The sequence below is a fragment of the Magallana gigas genome, chromosome 4, assembly GCF_963853765.1.
Source record: "Magallana gigas chromosome 4, xbMagGiga1.1, whole genome shotgun sequence".
NCBI classification, from domain to species: Eukaryota; Metazoa; Mollusca; class Bivalvia; order Ostreida; family Ostreidae; genus Magallana; species Magallana gigas.
In genome coordinates this window covers 18,900,786-18,923,929 of record NC_088856.1, presented here as the reverse complement: position 1 = coordinate 18,923,929, position 23,144 = coordinate 18,900,786, and the positions used below count along the sequence as shown (strand labels likewise).

General features: G+C 31.7%; 1 protein-coding gene across 8 annotated transcripts in view; it reads left to right on the top strand.

The window, feature by feature from the left end:
* The window catches only part of LOC105331637 (pleckstrin homology domain-containing family G member 7), a 38,606-nt gene that overhangs the window by 12,125 nt on the left and 3,337 nt on the right, over positions 1–23,144 (top strand). For 2 of the 8 annotated variants that reach the window (XM_020068664.3, XM_011433913.4), the window contains 16 exons: positions 9,347–9,463; positions 12,163–12,236; positions 15,151–15,308; positions 15,441–15,490; positions 15,701–15,799; positions 17,654–17,806; positions 17,961–18,056; positions 18,347–18,448; positions 18,585–18,701; positions 18,791–18,965; positions 19,196–19,311; positions 19,662–19,755; positions 19,888–19,967; positions 20,154–20,265; positions 20,792–20,889; positions 21,431–22,131. In XM_020068664.3, the coding sequence (XP_019924223.2) occupies positions 9,347–9,463; positions 12,163–12,236; positions 15,151–15,308; positions 15,441–15,490; positions 15,701–15,799; positions 17,654–17,806; positions 17,961–18,056; positions 18,347–18,448; positions 18,585–18,701; positions 18,791–18,965; positions 19,196–19,311; positions 19,662–19,755; positions 19,888–19,967; positions 20,154–20,265; positions 20,792–20,889; positions 21,431–21,628 (1,839 nt within the window). In that variant the 3' untranslated portion in view covers positions 21,629–22,131. The other 6 variants (XM_066081546.1, XM_066081545.1, XM_066081543.1 and 3 more) reach the window with 6 other exon arrangements.

Here is a 23,144-nt window from a genome sequence, read left to right as displayed (position 1 = left end):
AATTGATTATTTGCAATTGACGTAAACGAACAACTTTTACATATTATGCGTTAACAAATAAGATAGATTAATATGCAGGTGGACTTTTCACGTGTCTAAATTACAGCTTAAATATCCAAAAATACCATACTTCATACGAAGTACAAAATACATTAAATGTAAGTACCTCATATGAACCAAGGGAATTTTTTTCTTGTTTTATCATTCCATATGTCAATAAGAGACAAGATAAACAATTTTTAGTGTTTATTTTGGCTTAATTAACAGAGAAAAATATTGTATTCAAATGATAAGTAAGGAATTACCAAATCTATGACAAATATAGAACGGACAAACAAGACAATTTTTGTTATTCGTTAAGAACTGTAAGAAAAGATAGACCTTTAAAATTCTTTAAAACTAAACTTGTACTCATATACCCATAAGTAAGCAAATCTGGATAGTTTCATAGTTTTGTTTATAAAAAGGAAGAGTTCCTTCCTCTATAACTTGTTTCTACATGAACTTAACCAAGAGATCCTATTGACGCAAACGTCAAATGGGCCGCAAAAAATATAACTGTTGTATGAATCATTATTCGTTGTTTGCATAAAAACACACCACATAGAAGAAAATAACGAGTTTGTTTTACTAATTTTTATGGTAAATTTTAATGTATTTTCTGCAACATATTTTGAAGTTTAACATTTAATTATTATTATTAAGAATAGAGTTCGTTACCTTAAACGTTTCTAACAGTAATTGTATGATCATTGCTATAGTATGAAGTAATGGAGAACATTAAAGTTAGATACAGGGCTCACAATACTCTGTCATGTAAACAAGGCTCGTGCCCTGTTTTAGTTTACATAAGTTCAATATACCAGTAAAAAATCTTTTTCAAACTGTTTTGTCTATCTTCTTATTCATTTTAAGCATAAACAAACAGTTCCTAACGTTTAACACGTTATTTTTGGTCTAAAACTGTAATTTTCACTTCAACATTCAAACTGTGATACTTTAAATTCTGAGTTTACAGTGGCACACACAGACATTTTTATCACAAAAGCAAAGTTGTTGCCCTTAGATCGATATTTTTATGGTTTAATACAATTGTACAATCATTTGCTCCTGTAACATACATGTACATATTAAGTGGTTTTTTTAGTACAAAGGTCGATCCTATTCTCTACATCTTGCCAATGAAAATACAGACTGAGACTTTAACTAACCTGCTGGCGAGGTTATCTAAGTGAAGTAAATCATGATTCTCTATTCTTTAATTATGAAGTGGAATCCGAAATTTTGGAAAAACAGAATAAAACAAACACATTTATTTTCATCATTCTTCATCTCCTGAATCTTGTTTTTGAGCAACATCTACTATCAATTAGTTACTAGTAATTTTGCACAATCATGTAAGTATTAAAATTCCCTTCTACATAAATCCTAAGCAATGCTGTAACAATGCGACCGTCAACGCCTTTGGACACTCTCTTTACACTACTGAATTCAAAATCCACTGATATTCCCAAATATTGACTGACATTGTCTGACATCTACTGTATAACCACTGTACCCTACTGTAAATCCACTGTACACCCACTGTACAGAGCTACTGTACCACACTGTATCCCACTGTACCCCACTGTACAGAGCCACTGTACTCCACTGTACTCCACTGGACAGCACTGTACCTACCCACTGACTAGCACTGTACCTCACTGTACACCACTGTACGGGGCACTGACCAGCACTGTACCCCACTGTACACCACTGTACAGGGTACTGACAAATACTGTACACCACTGTAACCCACTGTACCTAGTATGTTTTTATAAGTTATTATGTTTAAACAATGAATTGAATATTTACTTTATTTGAGACCAAAATCTGGATTTGTTTTGATTCTTTCCTACTGCTTACAAGAGAGAAAATGGGCTTCTATTTCTTTAAGTTCATATATAATTACATGCGCGGTCAGAATTCTTTCCAGGGAAAGGGCAGGGATACTTGTTTTCTGGGGGAGCTTAGACATATTTTGGATAGTTGTACTATGTAAGTTTAAAAAAAAATTAAATAATCCTCTGACCCCCCCCCCCTAATCCTCCGATCCACGCATGTATTTATCTAAAAACTCGGAATCCAATTATCATACAAAATATAGCAACTTATTCAATAAAAAGGGAAAAATATGTTTATATATTTCAAAATCAATGTTTTAGTAACTAAATATCTAGTTGATTTTTTTTTACAATGAATTTCATTTAATCAATATCGTCAAATAAATATTAGTATATATGTTACATTAAAGAGAATTTAAAACTATGAATTACAATTTATAGATAGTTTTAGATTATCTGAATTTTTTAACGATAAAAAAAATTCCACCATATTGCTCAACATACTGACTTTTTTTTCAAAAGAGAGAAGATAACTGGTCTGGACTTTAAAATGTCTTTGAAGTTTTACTTCACAGGAAGATCAGTGAGTCAGTATCTGTGTATAGTATACATACTTTCAGTAGATCAAAAGGTGTGAATGTCCCAATATTCAACCTTGTAAATTGTCAGTCTGACACCTTGTTCATGATATTATGTAATTCCCTTATAAGGGAATTTGTGGTCTTTAGATTATTAAATCCATTTGAAATATATTTTTTAAAAAACATAACATGTATGAATAAACGAGACACTCTTTATATTAATCATTTTAGATGCGTTTTTTATTACTTAAATCAAGTCGGATATTATACATTTTAAACATTTATAAATCCTCACCCCCCCCCCCCCCCCCCCACCAGTCGCTGATATCAAAATAAGTATTGTGTTAAATTAAAAATGAAATATGGTGATAACGAACAGTGTTCAAATAATATTTCACCCTATTACCGTAACAGTACGTTTAATTATACACTTTTGAATTTGAACACTGTTCATTATCAACACATGTAATACATCTACATGTATCTTCTCTTGCACAGCTAAGAATGTTGCCATGATATACATTTAGTAACAGTTTTAATAAGAAAAAATATACCCCCTCCTTCCCTCCCTCCCCCCTCTCTCTCTCTCTCTCTCTCTCTCATGTTGTAACTATTCTCCTCCAAAGTCAGGAAGGCATGCATAAGCCCCCCCCCCCCCCCCGGCGCGCAATATTTTTGCTGCATTACAATTTAATTTTAGCACCTCTTCAATTGTAAGCGACACCTTAATTAATAGCCAAACATGTTTATTTTCTTTTTCCGTAATAAGTGAATTGTGTAAGGGTCGGATAAATGAGAAAAATAGTTTAATTTATTATTCAGTAATTGAAAATACGCAATTTATTTTTGAATCATGTTGAATGTATATGACCTAATAAATTTCACGACGATGACTGAGCATGCAGCCCAAAACATGCATACAAAATTTTCTTTTTTAAAACAAACTCATGAGCTATTAAAGCTGTATTTACTGATTATACACTCAATTGGAACTTGTTGCACGAAAACGTCACTCAATGGAAAACGAACTCCATTAGTAGTCATCGTATAATGGCTGCCTTTACATTCAAGTGAATATTTTTACTGATCGTATGGTTTTCTTATACAGGCACGTAGCAGCGGGGGAGGGGGGGGCAGGGGGGGCCTGCTTGTCAAGATTTTTTGGATGAGTCTGCCCCCCCCCCCCCCCCCACTTTCAAAATCGATGCTACGTGCCTGTTATACAATTATAATTGTTAAAATTAACGTCTTAAAAAATGTCAAGTGCTAAACACAATGAACTGAGTTAAATCTTTAAAGCAGAATTAGTTTACTGAATTTTTTTAATTGTGCTTTTCACACGTGCTCTGACGACATTTCCGTATAAAATCGCTTCGTATGGTCATTATAACAAAAAGATATTTAAACTATGACGAATTCTGACTATTTTTTATATCTTGTGTAATATTTGCTTCCTGTGTATAGTGATTAGCAGCGTTCACGATCGCAGGTAGACTTCCAGCCCCGGAGGCTTTCACACCTCTAGAAATTAAGCCCCGCCCTCACCTGAGATTTACCACCCGGTAAGAAAGTTCGGCCTTTAAAACGATCTTTCGTTTTTTCTTCTGTTTTTTTCTTCATTTATTGAAACCAGTATATTGTATCATAGCAAACATTTCAAATCTTCTATAAAATCTCTCTCTCTCTCTCTCCATGCTAACGTACGAATATTTTAGTATTTAAATAAGGTACTACCGGTAACATGTAGTAATGTTGACAGCGGCTAAATCTACATATTGGCATTAAAAAAATTAAAGTATGTATTTATCTTTAGTTTCGGGATAATGTCCATGGATTCAAATGATTTGAAGTTCGTGATTCAATGATTGTCTTAAAAATTCTTAATGATTGAAAGTCAACGCTAAAAAGTTATATTTTATATCGACAGTGTACTGTCTCCTTCTTTGTGTATGTCGACAGAAAAATTCTTTTGTCTGTCTGGGAACAACGAAAAACCCGGAACTAACAGAAAAGCTCAGACTATACACACGGCCGGGTGACTGTTTCAAGGTGTGAAAACTGACCACCTGTGTATATGTGTTGGGGCCTAGGAATAAATAGATGTAAACGTCGGGGAAATACATTGTTAAAACAAAAAATCTGAATTTTTACATTTGATTAAAAAATAATCATAATGGTTGTCGGGTGCATTGGGATCATAGTCATTTAAAATATGTCTTAAAAGATTATTATAATTTATTTACATGTAGGACTAGTTTTATGTAATGTTTGCACAAAAGTGGGATTTATTATATCTATTTAATAGTGATTAAAAAAAATGCATTAATTTTTTTAACCGATTGCTTAACATGAATCGTTTTGACATAACACAGTACTGCAAGGGGTATCAAGTGGATTCGGGAAGAAAAAAAAAGGGGGGGGGGTTGATATTATCCATATAATTACATTTCATTTTTCGACTTAAAGTTTGCAGATATTTTTCTAAAACCATGGAGTTGGTTGGCAAAAATAAACGTAAGACATAAAGAAAAATAATCAATATGTAAAAGAAGCAGATTAATAGACAATCAATTTCTTATTATTCTAATCGATTTCTGATAAATGGATCTCTCTCTCTCTCTCTCTCTCTCTCTCTCTCTCTCTCTCTCTCTCTCTCTCTCATGAATTTTCTAGTGCTAAAACTTGAGGCCCCGAGTCAGAAAGGCATAAACACGTTAAAATGCCTTGTCCAACAAATATTTTATTGTGAACATTTCTACGCTTGCAAATGACACCAATACAATATTGTCAGAAAGTGATATACCTGTAATCTCTCTCTCTCTCTCTCTCATGAATTTTCTATTGCTAAAACTTGAGGCCCCGAGTGAGAAAGGTATAAGCACGTTAAAATCACCTTACGGCATCACAACCGACACTTCCAACATAGATTTTATTGTGACATTTCTACGCTTGCAAATGACACAAATACAATATTGTCAGAGAGTGATATAACTGTAATATCTCTCTCTCTCTCTCTCTCTCTCTCTCTCTCTCTCTCTCTCTCTCTCTCTCTCTCTCTCTTTCTCTCTCTCTCTCATTATACAAAAAAGTGTGTAGCGTAGGGCATTTTATATATCTTATTTCTTAAACATTTAAAAGTAAATCATATATTAAGAAAACTGTACAGCTACGCATATTACAACATGTTAAAACCTTCCTTGATTTAAATCCTTCCTTTTATTTCTTGCTGAAATTAATGATACAGTTAATTACCGCTTAATATGTCACTGATTATGTTTAAAATGTATAATGTATTCTGCAGTAGGTGTTATTTTGTAAAATTAAAACCCGACATTTGCAATGCATATTCAAATATTATAATCAAAAGAAATCAATTAACAAATGAGCTAGAAACTCGCACGCTACCTTCAAAATGTACCTGTGTAGTCGGGCGGGCAGTCATGATATTTGGACATGTGTACAAAAAAAAAACAAGCATGGATATATTTTGTGGATTCTGTGTTTAATTGACTGTTTTTAGTGGCTAAAACACAGCATATGAGACACAGAGAATTAAAGAAATGATTATGTATCCTTGATTGTGGGGGGAAGGGGGGGGGGGGGTATTTTTGAATGACTGGCAGAATGAACATAATGACATGTACTTTTTTAATAATCAGATTCAACATGTAAAATTCAATACTTTCACCTTATAGCTAGAGAAATTATCAAAATTTTATGATCGTAACATTCAATAACAATAGACATTTATTACTAAAGAAAACGTATTAAATAAATTTAACGACCTGTTGCATTCTTCTGTCAAGTTATCTGTATACATAATGATAATGCTATATACAGCATAATAAAAATAAATATCGAAGAAAAAAAATATACTGAAGATTTAAAAATCTGATTTTTTTCTCAAATTAATAGTACAGTGCCGTACAGTGGGGTACAGTGATGGTCAGTGCCCGGTACAGTGCCGTACAGTGGGGTACAGTGATGGTCAGTGCCCGGTACAGTGGCGTACAGTGGGGTACAGTGCTGGTCAGTGCCCTGTACAGAGGCGTACAGTGGGGTACAGTGAAAGTCAGTAGGACTGTACAGTGGTGTACAGTGGGATACAGTGCTGTTCAGTAGAAATGTACAGTGGGGTACAGTGGAATACAGTGGAAGTCAATGAAATGTACAGTGAGGTACAGTGAATGTACAGTGGATGTCAGACAATGTCAGTCAATATTTGGGAATATCAGTGGATTTTGAATTCAGTAGTGTTATCGTAATAACCTAATTTAGCAATATCCACGCAAAATATACACCCACAATACCTGCAGTAAACTTCAAATATACGATTGCTGATAAAAGTATAGTGCATATTAATGATAACTTATACTGTGTATAACTATTGATAAACATTTAAAGGGGCGTGGTCGTGATTTTGATCAAACATTATTTTCCCGATTTTAATGTTTATAGTGTTGCAGTAAGATATTTTAAATAGACATCCAAAATTTGAATGCCATTTGTTGAGTTAAAAGCGAGTTACAGAGCTTACTATTTTTTACTATGTAATCACTTGACAGCTTTTGTTTACAAGAATGTTGGAGTGAAAATTACATTTTTAGACCTAATATAAATGTGTTAAACGTTAGGAACTATTTGTCTATGCTTAAAATATATAAAAAGATAGACAATCTAGCTTGAAAACGATTTTTACTGGTTTATTGAAATTATGTAAACAAAAACGGAGCACGAGCCTTGTTTACGTGACAAAGTATTGTGAGCCCTGTATCTTACTTATAACTACGACTGACTCTCAAATTTTATTTGATCATTAGAAATGCATTCTTAAAGCATTGTAACGAATAAAAACAAAACAATAGAATATGACCAAAATCGTGACTATTCCCCTTTAAAGGATATATTGATATTTTTAAAGTGGTTGGAATGGCTAATATGATGCAGCAAGTCAAGAAATAGCTACAAACTATATTCTAACTTATTGAATACCAATTAGGTTGATATATTTCTTTAGACATTTCAACATTAAAGTCGTCAAATGACATTATGTTAGGTAATTTTGAGGCTAATTAAGTACTAAAAAGAACAACTGCAACAATTTTATTTGACTCTATTACGTTAAAAGCATGATAAATTTAGAAAATTAGCATGTGTTTCCAAGCTAGCAAAGTAATTAATGAGATTTATGACAGCGGAAAATGGAAATCTCAGAGAAAATTACTTATCGATCACTGTCCTACGAAAGAAAAGAAGAATATATAAACTCTATATTTTGTCCATTGTAAACTCAGTTTGGTTTTTAATAGACGTATGTCATGACGTATTCGTTTTGTGGTTTTTTTAAGCTATTCATTCTTTATTTGTACGGTTATAGAAGTGCGATATTATGAATAAAGTACAATATGATTTCTTAATATCCTGATAACACAAAATGCATGCATTTGTTTATATTAAACATTGAAGAGGAGAAAATGATAACGCATTGTAGCAGCAGTTTAGAACATGCAGCTCAAAGTATTTTTTAAAGTCTTTAAGGTACCTACCGTACTACACCTAGACTTAAACACTACGTCATAAGACGGCGACTTAAACGTTTTGTCAAACTGTTTATATATATATCGCTCGGTTAGGTTGTATAACGTCGTAGCTCAATGGTTAAAGAATTGGGCTTTTTAACCGAAGATCTTTTGTTCATGTTTACGGAATTAAATTTTCAAGAATGTAATTTTCATCCAAAATTGCACATTTATTTTGCCTATTGGACTGAAATACTTCTTATCCATTATGATATCTATCTTAATCAAGTAATTTTCTGCTAATCTGAGAAAATATTTCAAGGTGTAATGAGCCACCTTAAGTTTTACATTGTTTTAGAGCTGGTCAGTTATATAACTTCAATGTTTAATGGATGAGAGTTTTTTTAATTCAACTTTAGATTGTTGGATCTGTATAGTTGTCATATCATTATCGTAAATTTATATTTTGATGATAATTGTGTCATTTGGGCAACCTTTTATTTACAAAACTATCTAATTGATAATACTATGGGTTTTTATAAATTTATGATCAAGTATTTAAATTTGTTTTAAAAAATCATGCTGATGTAGCCATCAAAGTGAGGAAATGGCGATCCTTTTCGATGATGACTTTAACTAATATACAATATTAGCAAACAATTTTTTAATATCTAAGCCTCATACAAAGACTTATAGATATATCAGCAAAAATTAGCTCCCCATATCCCTTAGTCAGATGTAGTTTGTCACGTTGTATTCGTACCTTTCTTCCACGGCTATGTTATTGGATGTAAGCCGACAAGGCTGTTTGAAATACCCCTAGGGAACCACAAATTACGGTATAATTATATTATTACATCTCTTTCTTTACCGAAGAATTTAAAAGATAGTCGACTTGGCATCGATAATGTTCGATAACATTGTGACTTAAACTTTATGAATATTTTATCTGATTCTTACAACGCACACAATGACAGTCTTATTTAAGCGTTTGAGCAATGACACAAAAGAAATTATATTTGTTTCAGATTTTTTTTTCATTAAACGTTGAATCTTATTTAGTCTTTTATAAAGAGAAGATATCAAATTATTGTATTGATATGAAGGTTTGCAATGATAGAGTTAAAATACCAAAATCAACTGGTGAATTATTCATGGCAATACAATACGTAGAACGCTGAATCAGAAACTCAGCTGCACGTATCCTATCATTGTAAAGCCTGGTAATTGTGAGCTAGTTTCTTATCTGAAATCGAATATTGGGTGAATATAATTGTGTATACCATTGACCTGGAAACTGTAAAAGTCAATGTCTATATGACACCTATATCTGTACTTGGAATTCTTGTACTTTTCGCTTCAGCTGGAACACCGACTTAGTTCATCGAGCCTGACCTCGGCTTCCTCTGACAGCGACCCGGAGTCTCCCTCCCCAACACAGCTTCGGCGGGAAAGACGGCCGGCCATTTACGACGCACAGGTTAGAACGATCTTGATGTTCTTAAATGTTACTGAGACTGCTGGCATAAAAGGTTTTTTAAGACAACTGTCGTGAAAGTTTTTTTTTTGGAAAAGTACGAGGAGGGAAAGAGGTGGACTAAAATCGGGTAAGGACTTATATTTTCTGTCTTTTAATGTTGTGAAATCTAGAACAATTTTGACACAACCATTGTAAGAAAAAAAGATTGTCACAGCTTTTCACAGCTTTTTACAAGAAATGTGCTCATCATCTTTCTTAAGACACAGATGCTTTTTAATGCTAAAACAAAACAAATAAATACCTGGTTTTCGTTATAATTGAATTCTTTTAAGAGTATGAATGATCGATTCAGTATCGATTAGCTATGAATATTGAGGAAGCAGTTTTACTTTTTAGCAAATCAAGGTAATAAATAATCTTCAAAGACATATTCAATTCAGCAGTTAGTGCGATTTGTATATCGATGTTCAGTAGTTAAACTCAATCAAACTTCATATAAACTCTTAACTTATCAGTCTGTTTATATCATATAATGGAACAAGGGCTCAACGCCTCCAAAATTAAAGGAGACTGAATGGTCAACAAATTAACCATAAGATCAAACGTAAACTTTTGAATATGATAGTTTTGGCCTTACATTTTTTTATGTAAAGAAAAAATCTAAATATTTTAGCTTGAACATTTGAACAGTTACCTTATCTTCATACAAAGCTCTTTGTTTGGAGGAGATAAATATAGCTTTAAAATGACCACGACCGTCCAGCGTTCTTAAAGACAATTAGTCTCATGTCGTGTGGTTTTTTTAAAGACCGATGTCTTCTGTAAGTGTGTTTAATGATAATCATTTGGCAAAATGTAAGAAAGTCCCGAGAGATGGAACATCGACCGCTAATGATTACATTGTTTTCAAGACATTGTCTTCAAAGATTGATATAAGACTTGCTTCATGAACGAAGACGGGATCCGTCTGACAATCTGTATGCTTACAAATTACAAATCTGGCATTTGTAGGCAGAGAATATAAATGCCATATACGCAAAAAGATGTAATAGGATTAACTCAAGGATTTTCCCTCAGAGGTCTATGCATAGAATCTCACTATTTTATGGTTTCTTAGAAAGCAGTCAATATACTGAATAACGTTTGGAAGAATGCAAAAATAATATTCTAAAATATGATATGTGCATAATACATTTTGTCGTATGGTTTATAATCCACTTTTAAAGCGGTTATTAGTTCGAAGAAGACATTGTTTTACAGGTAATAAAAATTGGTTTCTTGGATCAGTTAAAAACACTTATACATTTCAATTGATAATGTAAAAAAAATTATTTCTATTACCTTGTAGATTTGTTAAACAATAATTTAAGAATGGTTTAACTAGTTCTTTTTTTATCAACTCGAATGATTTGTGTTGCCATTTTTTTAGGCACGATAGTCAGACAATCGATTATTTTTGGATTTTTACCTTGTCGTTGGAAACATCAATCGTCGGTGTTGTCTCCGATTGCGTAGGAAGATTCGTGAGGAGTTCTTGAAAATGTGACGTGGGGATTTCTCTCTGTTAAATGGAATCGGAGGTCTCATAATAAAGGATATACGATATTCTAGGTTTAGGATCTAAAAATGTACATTTCCGATATCATTGAAAAACAATTATTGGTGAAAACCAAGATATTAATAACTTTTTTATACGTATTTTATACATGTTATAAAAATGACTGCAATAAAAACGATACGCAATTACACAAATCGCAATTTTATTATAGTTACTGAATATATTTTTAATTACATATGTGTATTAATTAAGGGTTGTTGTATGTCACCTTGGGTTTAAAACAAAAGACATTTTAAAGAGATCTATTGGGTTCAAAGTTCTGTTTAACCCAAACTTTCAAATAATTCTTTTGATTGATTTGGCTGCAGATGTATTACTTTTGTTGGTAGATTACAAAATATTGATGTCTCTTTCTAATAAAAAGTTTATAAGGCAGGCGTGTTGTGCTCTTACAAAGATATAAGGTCGGTATACCCTAACAAAAAGAGGTGTAAAACGTTGCTTAGGACGTGGTGATATGAGTAACGGTTATGTTATTTCTCATAGGTCACATTTATTGTCTATTTCATTCCAACGGGAGCTATCAAATCAAATTGGATATTTTCACCATGGACCACAGTGCAATAGATCAATAAGATCTCTTGAACAGTTGGTGTTTTTATATTTTATATTCAGCTTTTGGGGATATTATATGGGTCAGAATAGATAGGTTAGCATTTTATCGTTATAGATCATCGCACTATTTTTTTTTATTATTTTAAAAAAAATTCTCTTAATAGTAAAGGATATTTTTGAAGGCAGAACCGTTAACAAACTTGTTTTGCAAGATATATAATTATGATAATAGATGAATATTCCTTTGTTAACAGTTTTACAATAGTAGACTGAAAAGCAATTTTATAATATTAAAGATTACTTAATTTATCTATGTAAAAAAAAAAAATGCATGTAACACGTGTTAAAACAGTTTTTAAAATGTTCAATCCAATACAATCACAAGTAAGTTCTTTCTATAACGGTAAATAAGATTAAATATCGATACATTTTGGCTGAACATTGCGTGCTTTGTAAGTAATAAAGATGAATTTAAATCCAACATAACTATTGCCACAAGATCGATAGATTTGTTGTTTTCGCTCAGAATGTGGGCAACCTGAGATGCCAGTCTCCAGACCTGACGCCTTCCAATTCTTTTGAAGAACCAGATCTGCTTAAGTAAGTTCATTTTCTACATACAATAAATATAAGATGGAAATTTGATTAATTGTAATAATTATCTAATATCAAAGGCAAATATATTACTTTTATACTTTAAAAAAGTATGTTACCACCAGAGTTCATTGATATCCTTAATTAATATTAAGTGTCGAACATTTAAGAAAATAAATGTTCTCTTTAACAAAATATAAATATATGTCGATTGTTTAATTTTCAGACGCTGAAGTCATGGTCTGATTTTTATATAAGTCATTGTATTATAAATTGTAGATACATACATGTATGTACTTAAATCAAGTTGTGGAAAGAACTCGTATACAGGTGAACTTTCCTTAATGACATATTTTTACAACCAGCTCAAGATATTTTAATTAGACGAGTATAGATATTATTTCCTTTAAATTGTAGTTTCCAGACAAGGAACTGCTTGTCTTATTTTTTATCAGACCAAGTTTAATGTATTTATACATTTAGGTGTCGAACATTTTCTTCATTTTAAGGTCCACTTAATTTTAGTTTACGCCGTTTTCTTAACCAAGAAAACTATCCCTGTCAAAGATAAATTGTCAATTATGTATGTATGCCATGCTACATTTCCCCTCCGTCGATGGTTAAAACTACCTAATGACGTCATTGCAAATCCTTGTATCCGATTTCCTAATGATATACCGTAAGTTGCCTATTGATCCAACTCCGTTTAACTTATGATTGTATTATCTGATCACGGATCTATGCAGCTGCCACAAAAAGATGAATAATTCAGTTTTCTAAGATTTCTTACTAAACATGTATTTTCAAAAGTTTTCCTTAGTATGTCAAATCAAGCTACATGTATAATACTTTTGACTGTACCCATTTATTGCAATTAAGAATGTTTTAATTTTAGCTCAATAAAGATTCAAATAATTACTTCATTATAACAGTCTTTAGAAACATTCTATTAATTTTGTTACAAACTTGCCTTTGTTTTAGCGATGCATCAATTATTTAATTAGTATATAAATGTTATTTAAAAATAGTCTATTCTATTGAGTATCGTGTGAATTATATTTTTTTCCGTTCTGGAGAAGCATTACAATTATCGTTCACAAATAATCAATGCCAAGTTATAAAGATAACTTTGTTTTTATAAAGAAATTAAACAATATTTAATTGAAAACGTAGAGCTTGAGTGTGTTTTAAAATTAGTGATTTATGGTATTCGTTTTCGACCTAGATCCTAAATTATAACCAACCGATATTTGGGATTCAGTGTAAGATTCAAAAAAGAATATTGTTTTTCGATGACATTCGTATTTGCTTTATTTGATATCTCGAAAAAAATTTGACTTTGAAATTTGAAAGATTTTTCGTGATTTCATTCAGTTCTTTATAAAAGCAAAACATAAAACATTCGTTTTCTTGAACAGATGCAACTTGCGTATATATATATATATATTCAGTAGTATATTCTCACTAAATAACTCTTTATAGACGAATAGTCAATAATTGTAATATTAGCTCGTCCGAAAAATATTGACCGGTCAATATTTTTTGATTTTGACCGGCTAGGAATAATATCTAGAGAACATTCCCTCTATTTCAAAATACGCCTCTGGTTTGTTGATTCGTAAACGATGACGTAAATAACTCTTCGCGACTCCAAAACAAGGTGACGTCATAATAGACAGTCAGCCAAGGAAAGTAAACAACGGACGCGCAATGCAACGGTTTGCTGTCATAACGGATATAAGGATTTGCGAATTACTCTGAAGTAAAATCAGGTAGAACATCTCTATGTTAATTCTTAAGGTCGGCGGAATATCACCAGTGACCGTTTGATGTTAAGGATATTTTGGAAATGAACTTTGCACAAAATTGAATTGATTTCGGAAAAGAGTCTTGTTAGCAAAATATATATATTTATTGATTTGTTCTATTCCAAACAATGGCGATAATGATAAGATATGAAGCACTACTTATCTGCAGGTAGGCCATAATTACAGGTTATTGGTTCAAATTTGATTATTTAGGCATAAACAAGAAATATTTATGAAACCTTATTTGGATATCAAAAAGCCTACCACTACTGGAACACCTTATGGTAATGGATCACCTTAAAAAAAATGAAAATAAATCCATTACGTCTACACATAATTAAATTTTCAAAGCATTATTAATGTTTTTAAACATTTGATTGCACTGAGGATTAAACTAAATGATCTTGCGATGCATGTCTTAATGGAAAATTCACATATTTTATTTTTTCATTGAAATATGCCAGTATTTGAAATAAAAGGGGCTGCCTTTAAATTGTGAAGGAGGTAAATGGTTTTTAGATTCCTAGAGTCAATAAAATTGTGTTTTCACCTACTTGTGACAAAAAGAACAATTTAGATTAATTTTTTAGCATCTGGATCATATATCGCACTTTACAACATCTAGGAAATCATGAACTCTTTGACCGAACAATTTCTATCCGTGCACCGATCAATTCCTTTGACCGATAAAAAAACCATCCAAATAATAATATCAATTACCACATTTTTAGCAAATTAATTGAAAGGAAAAAACAACATGCTTACCAAGCATGCAATAATATGATCTATTTTCACCCAAATATGTTATTTTGTCGCATGGAAAGGATCGACCGTTTTAGCTTGCTGTATCAAGATCGTCCACAAAATATCAGCTTTTCTCTCTCGGTATACTGCAACGAGGCAGATGCATTCTAAAATTGTTCAAGAAAGAAAAAGAAAGGAATGATTTATTAATTCACTACTTTGCTGCAAAGAAAACGATCTGTGAGGTTCTTCTTCACTTTTTTTTCTTGGTAACCATGGTATCAAAGTGACAACGACCCATTTCCCCTTGTCGGTATGTCAAAGCGCAGCTGGTTGACAGAGTGCCATTCAAACCTGTTTTCTTTTAGGGGAATGATAGCTCTGAAACGCCGTGATTCTGTCGACCTGGAAACCACTACTTACCAAGTGGACAGAGCTTTGAGGGATCGGAGAAAGAAACTTGTCAAAAGAAACACAATCGCCGATTTTTACAAACATGATGTAAACTCGGACTCCGGAACAAATGGTGAGTGAAAGTTATTTTGTAAATGGTTTTAACCTTGTTTGAAAGTTAGCTTTATCTGACTTTAAAGTATATACTACGTAGCATTTTTGAAAATATTGTACTGGGTTAAAAAGTTTCAAATATATTTTTCAGCAGAGTATAGAAGAGGAAAACAGACATTTCCTTTTTCGTTTAACAAACTTGTGAGTAAAACCATTCTCAGTTAGATGAGCATACGTCTTGTAATATCGACAAGTATAAATTTTAAACATATTCAATGATGGATATACATATATTTTAAACTTCATAATTAGTTATGATAAAAGTAAATGCGACATAAAATTGTAAAGTTCCAAATATGCATTTGTCTGGCCGTAAACACATGTGGTGGCTACTTTATTATGTTATATCAGATTCGAACTCGAAGCAAGGATGAAATCACTAAACTAAGCGAAGCTCTAGCTACTCTCACACCATCAAAGTTCTCAGACAACGATCTATCAGGATATAAGGTATTGTATTATTTTAGAACGGGGGTATCATGAATAAATCATTTCAAAGGGAAAGTTATAGCTTTCCGTTTAGATTAACCATTTTACAATATGAAGTGTTCAAAAATTTTAATTTGAGCAAGATATTTTTTTAAACCTGGTTTATGCAGTGGCTTCTTTCAATGCTCTCAGTAGTAGATGCATTCATCAAATACATTAAAAACTTAAGTGTTTGTAATGTTTTACTTTAACAATAAGAGATCAGGCACCCTTAATACTGTTTTGGGGTCATCAAACAAAACTTATTAGAGGAGATCTCGGGGAAAGGTTATTTGTTGTTTTTTATGCTTTGCATTTACACAAAATTCTAATAAACGTTTTTCTTGTAAGCAAAATTTGTACAGTTCATACTATGTAATCACGTTTTTCCACACACTCACTCTTTCATCCTAGATATTTGTTGTCATTCTTTGTTATTTGAAAACCAACTTTTGAGAATGTGTTTTGTCTTCCTTTTCTTTTAAAACAAAATCAATGTCTGCTTAGTTATCTAAAAGACAGACCTTTTAATCTGTTACATGTATATCGCTCTTCATTAGATTAAATCATATGGAAAGTTGGCATAACTCTTAAATGAAAACTCGTTTGACGGAAAGACAAGAATACAGGCGGTTAATTTTAGTTCTTTAATTTGAGAAGCTTTCGCCAACACGTATGGATCGAACATTAATTTTGCGGTTAATTTTAGTTCTAGTGGATCTAACAGTCAGAATTCTTTACGTCATGATAACATGTTATGCACCCTTTAATGACTGGAATGGCGACAAAACTTTGAAATGTAAATCAAAAAATTGAATTGTTCAGCATACAGTCTTTTAGCTTGCAAAAAGCTTGTCTCTGTTTTAGGTATCATTTTTGATGGTTGTTTAAATGAAGGATCATGAGATGAAACAGAAAGAAAATATTTTAGACACAAGTAGCACATGATAAAAATATTGACATCCATCAATGGAAGACAATATGCGTCAGAATAACTAATGCAATAAAATACGAAAACCAAAGATTCAACCATCGTAAAGGCACAAAGCATTAAAATGAAATGTTTTACTACTAGTAATTTTTAAAATCTTCTATATTTTTACAGTGTATCATTAATAACTTTAAAAACTTATTTTGCTTATTAAATAGCGCAACTCATGGTCCCAAACTGTATTTTTCCCAAGTTTGACACAAATGTCGTTGATTAATCAACTATACCACTTTATGTAAGAAGTACATGTATAAGACATTAATAATACATTTGCTGTACTTTTTGTTTTTACATTCAACCATTTTTTACAGATTTACACACTGGTTATTTGTTGTAGTGAAATATGCCACATTCTATAAATAAAATGGTATTATTAGCATCGATATTCTATGCATTCCTTTTCTAGTTCATGTTTGATTTCGTGAAAACTTTAAATAAAGTAAAATTTTCTTATAAAGTTCTAAGGGCATAGATATTAGTTCTTTCAAACCAATCTCTCTTATATTCATAAAAGATGGCTTTAGAATTTTAAACAAGTTTATTCAATCATGGAAATTATGGATAGTGTATCAGATTTCTTAGTTTTCATCAGAAAGTGTTTTTTTTATTTCCAGTCATATACACTACGCAAAAGAATGTTTCAAATGTAAAAGAGTATATATAGTTTTTTAACTTTGTGGCTTTATTTGATTAAATTCGTTGGAAATGTGTATTATTCTCGTTCATGGTTTTTGAAATATAATCATTGTTTTTATTGTTAAAACAATTGAATTTGATCAATATGGATGTGAGTATCTTTGACATTGAATTCGATAATAAAGAATAATTATCCTTATATATTCTAGTCATTCCATTGGTCTGACCTTATCGCCAGAACAGAGAATGACGAAAAACCCCTTAAACTTCCAGACACAGAGAGGAAAAGACGGGAGGCTATCTGGGAACTATTCACCAGTGAATGCGTTTTTCTTATAGACCACTTGATGGTCTTAAAACATGTAAGTTCTGTCCTTCCTATGATGGGAAAAACTAACTGCAACTAAGACATATGAAATATTTGTTATCAAAACTTTGCCTAAGATAAATCAAAATGATACTGCTTTGATCAGAGTCATTCATTTTCTTTGTGTTTTCAATGATTGTTTTCTCTAGTGCTTTATGGAACCTTTGAAGAGGCTACAAGTTGACGGGTATTTGATGTTTGCAGAACCAAACGAAATTTTCAGTAATCTGGATGAGTTGTGCTATGTAAGAATAGTAACAGTAACTGCTGTCTATGTTCATATATAATTGGAAGCTGGTTCAGTTTGTTTAATTGTAGGTTTTGAAGTGTTTTAATAAAATAGTCATATGACTAACAGGGTGAAAACAGAAATATTGTTGAGTTTCCCAAAATACAACTAAACCTTTTTATACATTCATTTACAAAACCATTTTTTTAAAAATAAGATATATTAATTTAAAAATGAACACTCACGGTTTTGAAAAACAATCTTGTTTTACTAAAAGCACAGACGGACATTTTCTTTTTTACATAGGTAAGCTATACATTCTGTAAAGAACTATTAACGGTTTTACTAAAGAACATGAAATCCGAGGAAATCTGGCCGGCGTCGTCACTGATAGAGGCGTTAGATAAGGTAACGTTCTTAATACAATGCATTGAAGGTATTTATGCAGTCTAGTTAATAATGATATATTTAAAGCAGTACATAGCAGGTGTTTTGAAATTAAAGAAAGGTATATTCTTAAAAATTGATTACTTTATACTTTTAGTTTTCTAAACTGTCAGATGATGGGAATGTCTACCACACATATTGCATATCTTATTCTAAATGTCTGGAATATGTGGAGAAACTCAGAAAAAACGAGAACTTTGTTGAGTTTGAAAAGGTAAGGTACCTATACACAGTAAAAGATTTACGCATTTTTTCTATCTTTTTATCTTTATTTTCCATTTTATATTTTTCTTAATATTTCAGTGGTGCTCCCAAGATCCTCGATGTCGGAGATTGCAGTTAAATGATTTCTTAGTCGCGCCCATGCAACACTGTACAAAACTTCCTTTGTTGCTTGCAAATATTCGCAAATATACATCATCAGATTATGACAAAAACATATTGGCTTTGACAATAGGAAAAGTCGAAATTTCATTGCGTAAGTTACATGTCACTTGTTGGTTCATGTTAAATACTGTCATGTTCTTTATGGATAAAATAAACATGACAAAGTGTGTATTCATATTTAAACATACCAGTATTTGGGTTTCAAAAAATGCTAACAACTTGAACAGTTTTAAAACTTTCATTGAAAATAATATGACAATATTCCGAACTCAATAACCATTTAACCGTCCATGCGAAAATATTATTTGTTGTTCATTGCAGAGTGTCTGGATGATAAAATGAGAAGAGAAAGGAATACAAAGCGATTACAAGAACTGCAGCAACAGATTATCTGGCCAACAGTCACTGATCTCGACCCAAGGACGTACATTCCAGAGGTGTGGCCTTAATGTCAGTCGGTTAATTTGTATATAAACATGTGATAGAAATAATGACATGATAAATAGTAAATTGCTTCTATAAATGTAACATTTGTATTTACGTAATTATCGGTGATTGTTTGGATGACACACCACTGGTATTTTTATCTTGTCATTCTAAGTTCTGGGTTGAGTATTAGAAATAAGTTAATCTCCTTTTTTCTACTGTAAAAAGTACCAATTGCAAGTAAAAAAACGTGCAGTTAACGTTTAATCCAATTGCCTTTCAATAAAAGATACAATGTACAAATTGCAATTAGTGAATTGTATTATTCCTGTTTTATTTTCTGATAATTATATTTTGACAGTGCTTACGTGCATCTTTTTCGTCTCAACCTTGCTCCTCGCTCCTATCTTGTCCTCATCGGCTCCTCTTACACGAAGGACCACTTACTTTAGTCCGTACGTAATGCATGTGGCAAATCGTACATGTATTTCATATTCCACCTATAGTGAAACCCACTGTATTAATACGTTTTTGCCTTTTACTGATGCCCATGATATGAATATATTTGATGTTTTTCTATATTTCAGAAACAACGAAAAACATTGATGTTTACCTGTTTTTATTTGATGATATGATTCTTATTACCAAAACAAAGCGAGGGCGAAAGGTGAGTAATTGGTGCCCACTGACATCAGAGCAGATCTCACTCGTGAAACCTTTAGACACCTTTAGACAATGGTGGTTTGTATGAAATAGCTGAAATACGATGGAACATTCCCAACCTCCCGAAATACGTATCTTTTTTAATAATAGGATAAAAGTTCTGATCTTTCTATGAATGACCACATTTTAGAAGCCGTCCGATCTTGGACAGTTGGATTGCCGATGTTTCTACGTTGTATACAGGCAGCCTATAGAACTCCACCATCTGAAGGTCCACGATGTTGACACCTACGATACGTCAGGTATGATATCGAACTATATGACATTGATTAATGCTTAAGCATCAAGTCCATGATGTTAGATATAAGTCATGTATGATATAAAGCCTAATATTCTAATACAGCTTATATACACTGATATATCGAAGGCAATGGATATATGTCGAAGTGATTTGTAAGTCCCAACCACCTATTTTTTAAGTATTTTACCCTCGATATCTTGAATATTTGGATATCTCAAAGTTTTTAAACAGTCCCATGTAGTTCGATTTAACGAAGTCTGACTGTATAATATTGCTATGGATGTTTGATTTATTTGATATCTAAGTTTACAATGTTAAAAACATGTGATAAGTCATGCATTATATCAATTCCTTGACGTTAAAACATATATTTTATATGTTATGTTGTATTTAATTATGAGTTTCAAATTCAAAAAATTTATTTTAATTTTGAACAAGCAATTGTTTAAATAAAAATTGCAATGGCAGGATACTCTGTGCGTAAATCTGAACAATTTTGATTGCATTTCCGATTGTATAACATTTAGGTGGTAACATAAAGAACGCTTTGGTTTTGGTGCAAGTGACGTCATTCCAACAAGTGATAGGACTATACACTCTTCAGTGTCAGTCGGAATTTACGAAAGTAAGTCATGGCAGGCGTTCTTGATCCAGCTATTTCCATATCGATGTTTGTGGAACGGGTTGTATTTTGTTTAAATCGATGAAAGGAAATATCAGAATACCAGAAACGGGGGCGGAAAAATTGACAATGTATCAATGTTTATGTTACGTACTTTTGACTGAAACTTCCTCATGCCAAGTTCCATTTGCGAGTTTAATTGTACTCAACACTACAAAGTCCAAATATTATTTAAAAATGTCCTCTCTTTCTTTACATTTTCTGGTCGTTTTGTTTGTTCAAGGGCGAAACTATCAAATGGCAGCGAAGTAAAGGAATTAATGACAAACATACTCTTACGCAAAATTATATTTTTCCCCTTTCCAAACAAAAATTTAGCTGAGATCATATTAAACCCTATGATTATCTAAAATAAAAGCAAAATTATTTCTGTAAAAATGCTAGTATACAATATATATTGATAATTTTGAATTTATAAGCAATCGTTAGCTGTTGACAAATTATGTTAATATTGGTCTCTATTTTTCCTCTCATCGTTCACAAGGATATGTGGATCTCAAAGCTGACTGACGCCATGTCAAAATGCCACTTAGTGAGAACTGATCCGTGTCTCAGCAACGCAGCGCCGGAAACGTTTCCTGTGAAAGAACAGTCCCCCAAAACGAGGCGAAGGATACGCATGCTCAAGAATCACAAAAAGAAGTCGATGTCTATGGACACTCTGTTCACATGTAGTGAATGAATGATGCTATTTATTCCACTTATGGAAGTTCAGGTAGATTGTGTTCATTATCAATCTCCGTCAATAATACTCGGTGAAAGTATAATAAAATTAAGGTGGAATAACACACCTGGAAAAGGTCACTCAAATTAACAGTGCATCATTTGATTATGAAACATATAATGATGAATAAACTATTAAACTGTACATATGTCAAATAAGCGAAAAATTTGCAGTTTTGGGATTAAATATGAATGTCTAAAAAAAAAATACAATTCAGTAAGTAACAGCAAAAGTCCCTGCGGGATTCGAACTCGGGATGTACGGCTCACAAGCCCGACACTTTATCTGATCGGCTATAGAGTAAGTTATATGTTGCTATCGATAAAATCCATTTAATAAAACAAAATGTCGTTTCGATCAGAGGTTAGACATTTTGTGACGATGTGTTATTCCACCTTATAAAGAGCAATTTTTCGAATTAAACCTTATTTTTTAGTTTTTTTTTTTTTTTTTTTTTTTTTTTTTTTTTACAAAATTTTTAATCAGTCGGTGCTGTTAATTTTTGTTACTAAAACATGAAATTAATGTTTTTGGATTTATCATTCATGGTTTTATTTTGAATTCCGATACAATTTTAATTCTTTTTTTAAGGATTTTATTTTTTTGTAAAGATTACGTGCTATTTTTATTGATTTTTCAGCTATAACATGGTTTGAACAATTTGATGCTCGTTTGTCATTTAGTTTTTTTTTCACAAATCTTTATAAATGTGCGATATTTTTTTATTGACTCTCATGTGATAGTTTTGCCGGATAAACGTTGTTTTGAGGTGTATCGATAATCATATGACATGCTTTTATGTGAATTTGTTTCATATTGTTTTAACTATTACTTGTGTAACATATTAATTATTAAGTTTAATATTCATTTCATATTGAATAGTTGTAAGGAAATCCCTTTTTATATTGTATGTTGTTATTATGGCTGTTTGTTACTAATGAAAACAATAAAGGTTTTAAAATCCGATTACAGAGACTTCACATTTATCATAAAGATAGACGTAAGCTGAAATGGAATCAAAATAGCTGTGTTCGTTCGCTCATGCGAAATAGCTTTTTCCGTTATTCACATTTTACATGAAAATTATTACTTAAATTTTATTCAATCGATTTGAAAAATCAACATTTACAAACTTAATATTTCTATTCCCAGCCCGAAATCGTATTTTTTGCAATACAATGAAATCTTTATTCAGCAATTCTCTCAAAATATCTTGATATTGTTGTGCTTTGATCAAAATAACTGTCCTCTCAGCACCAAACTATAAACTTTTCCTTAAAATATAAAGTTGAGTTGATCCACTATATATTAAACATATCAGTGCTTTTGTCTGTAATAACACTACAAATTATTTGTATAGTTCAATACAGTTCATCAGTGACGTAGATGACGAAATATTTGCATAATAATGAAAATATATTAATATTTTATCGTGCTAAAAGTTATACAAATGATGAGGAATCATACATTGGTT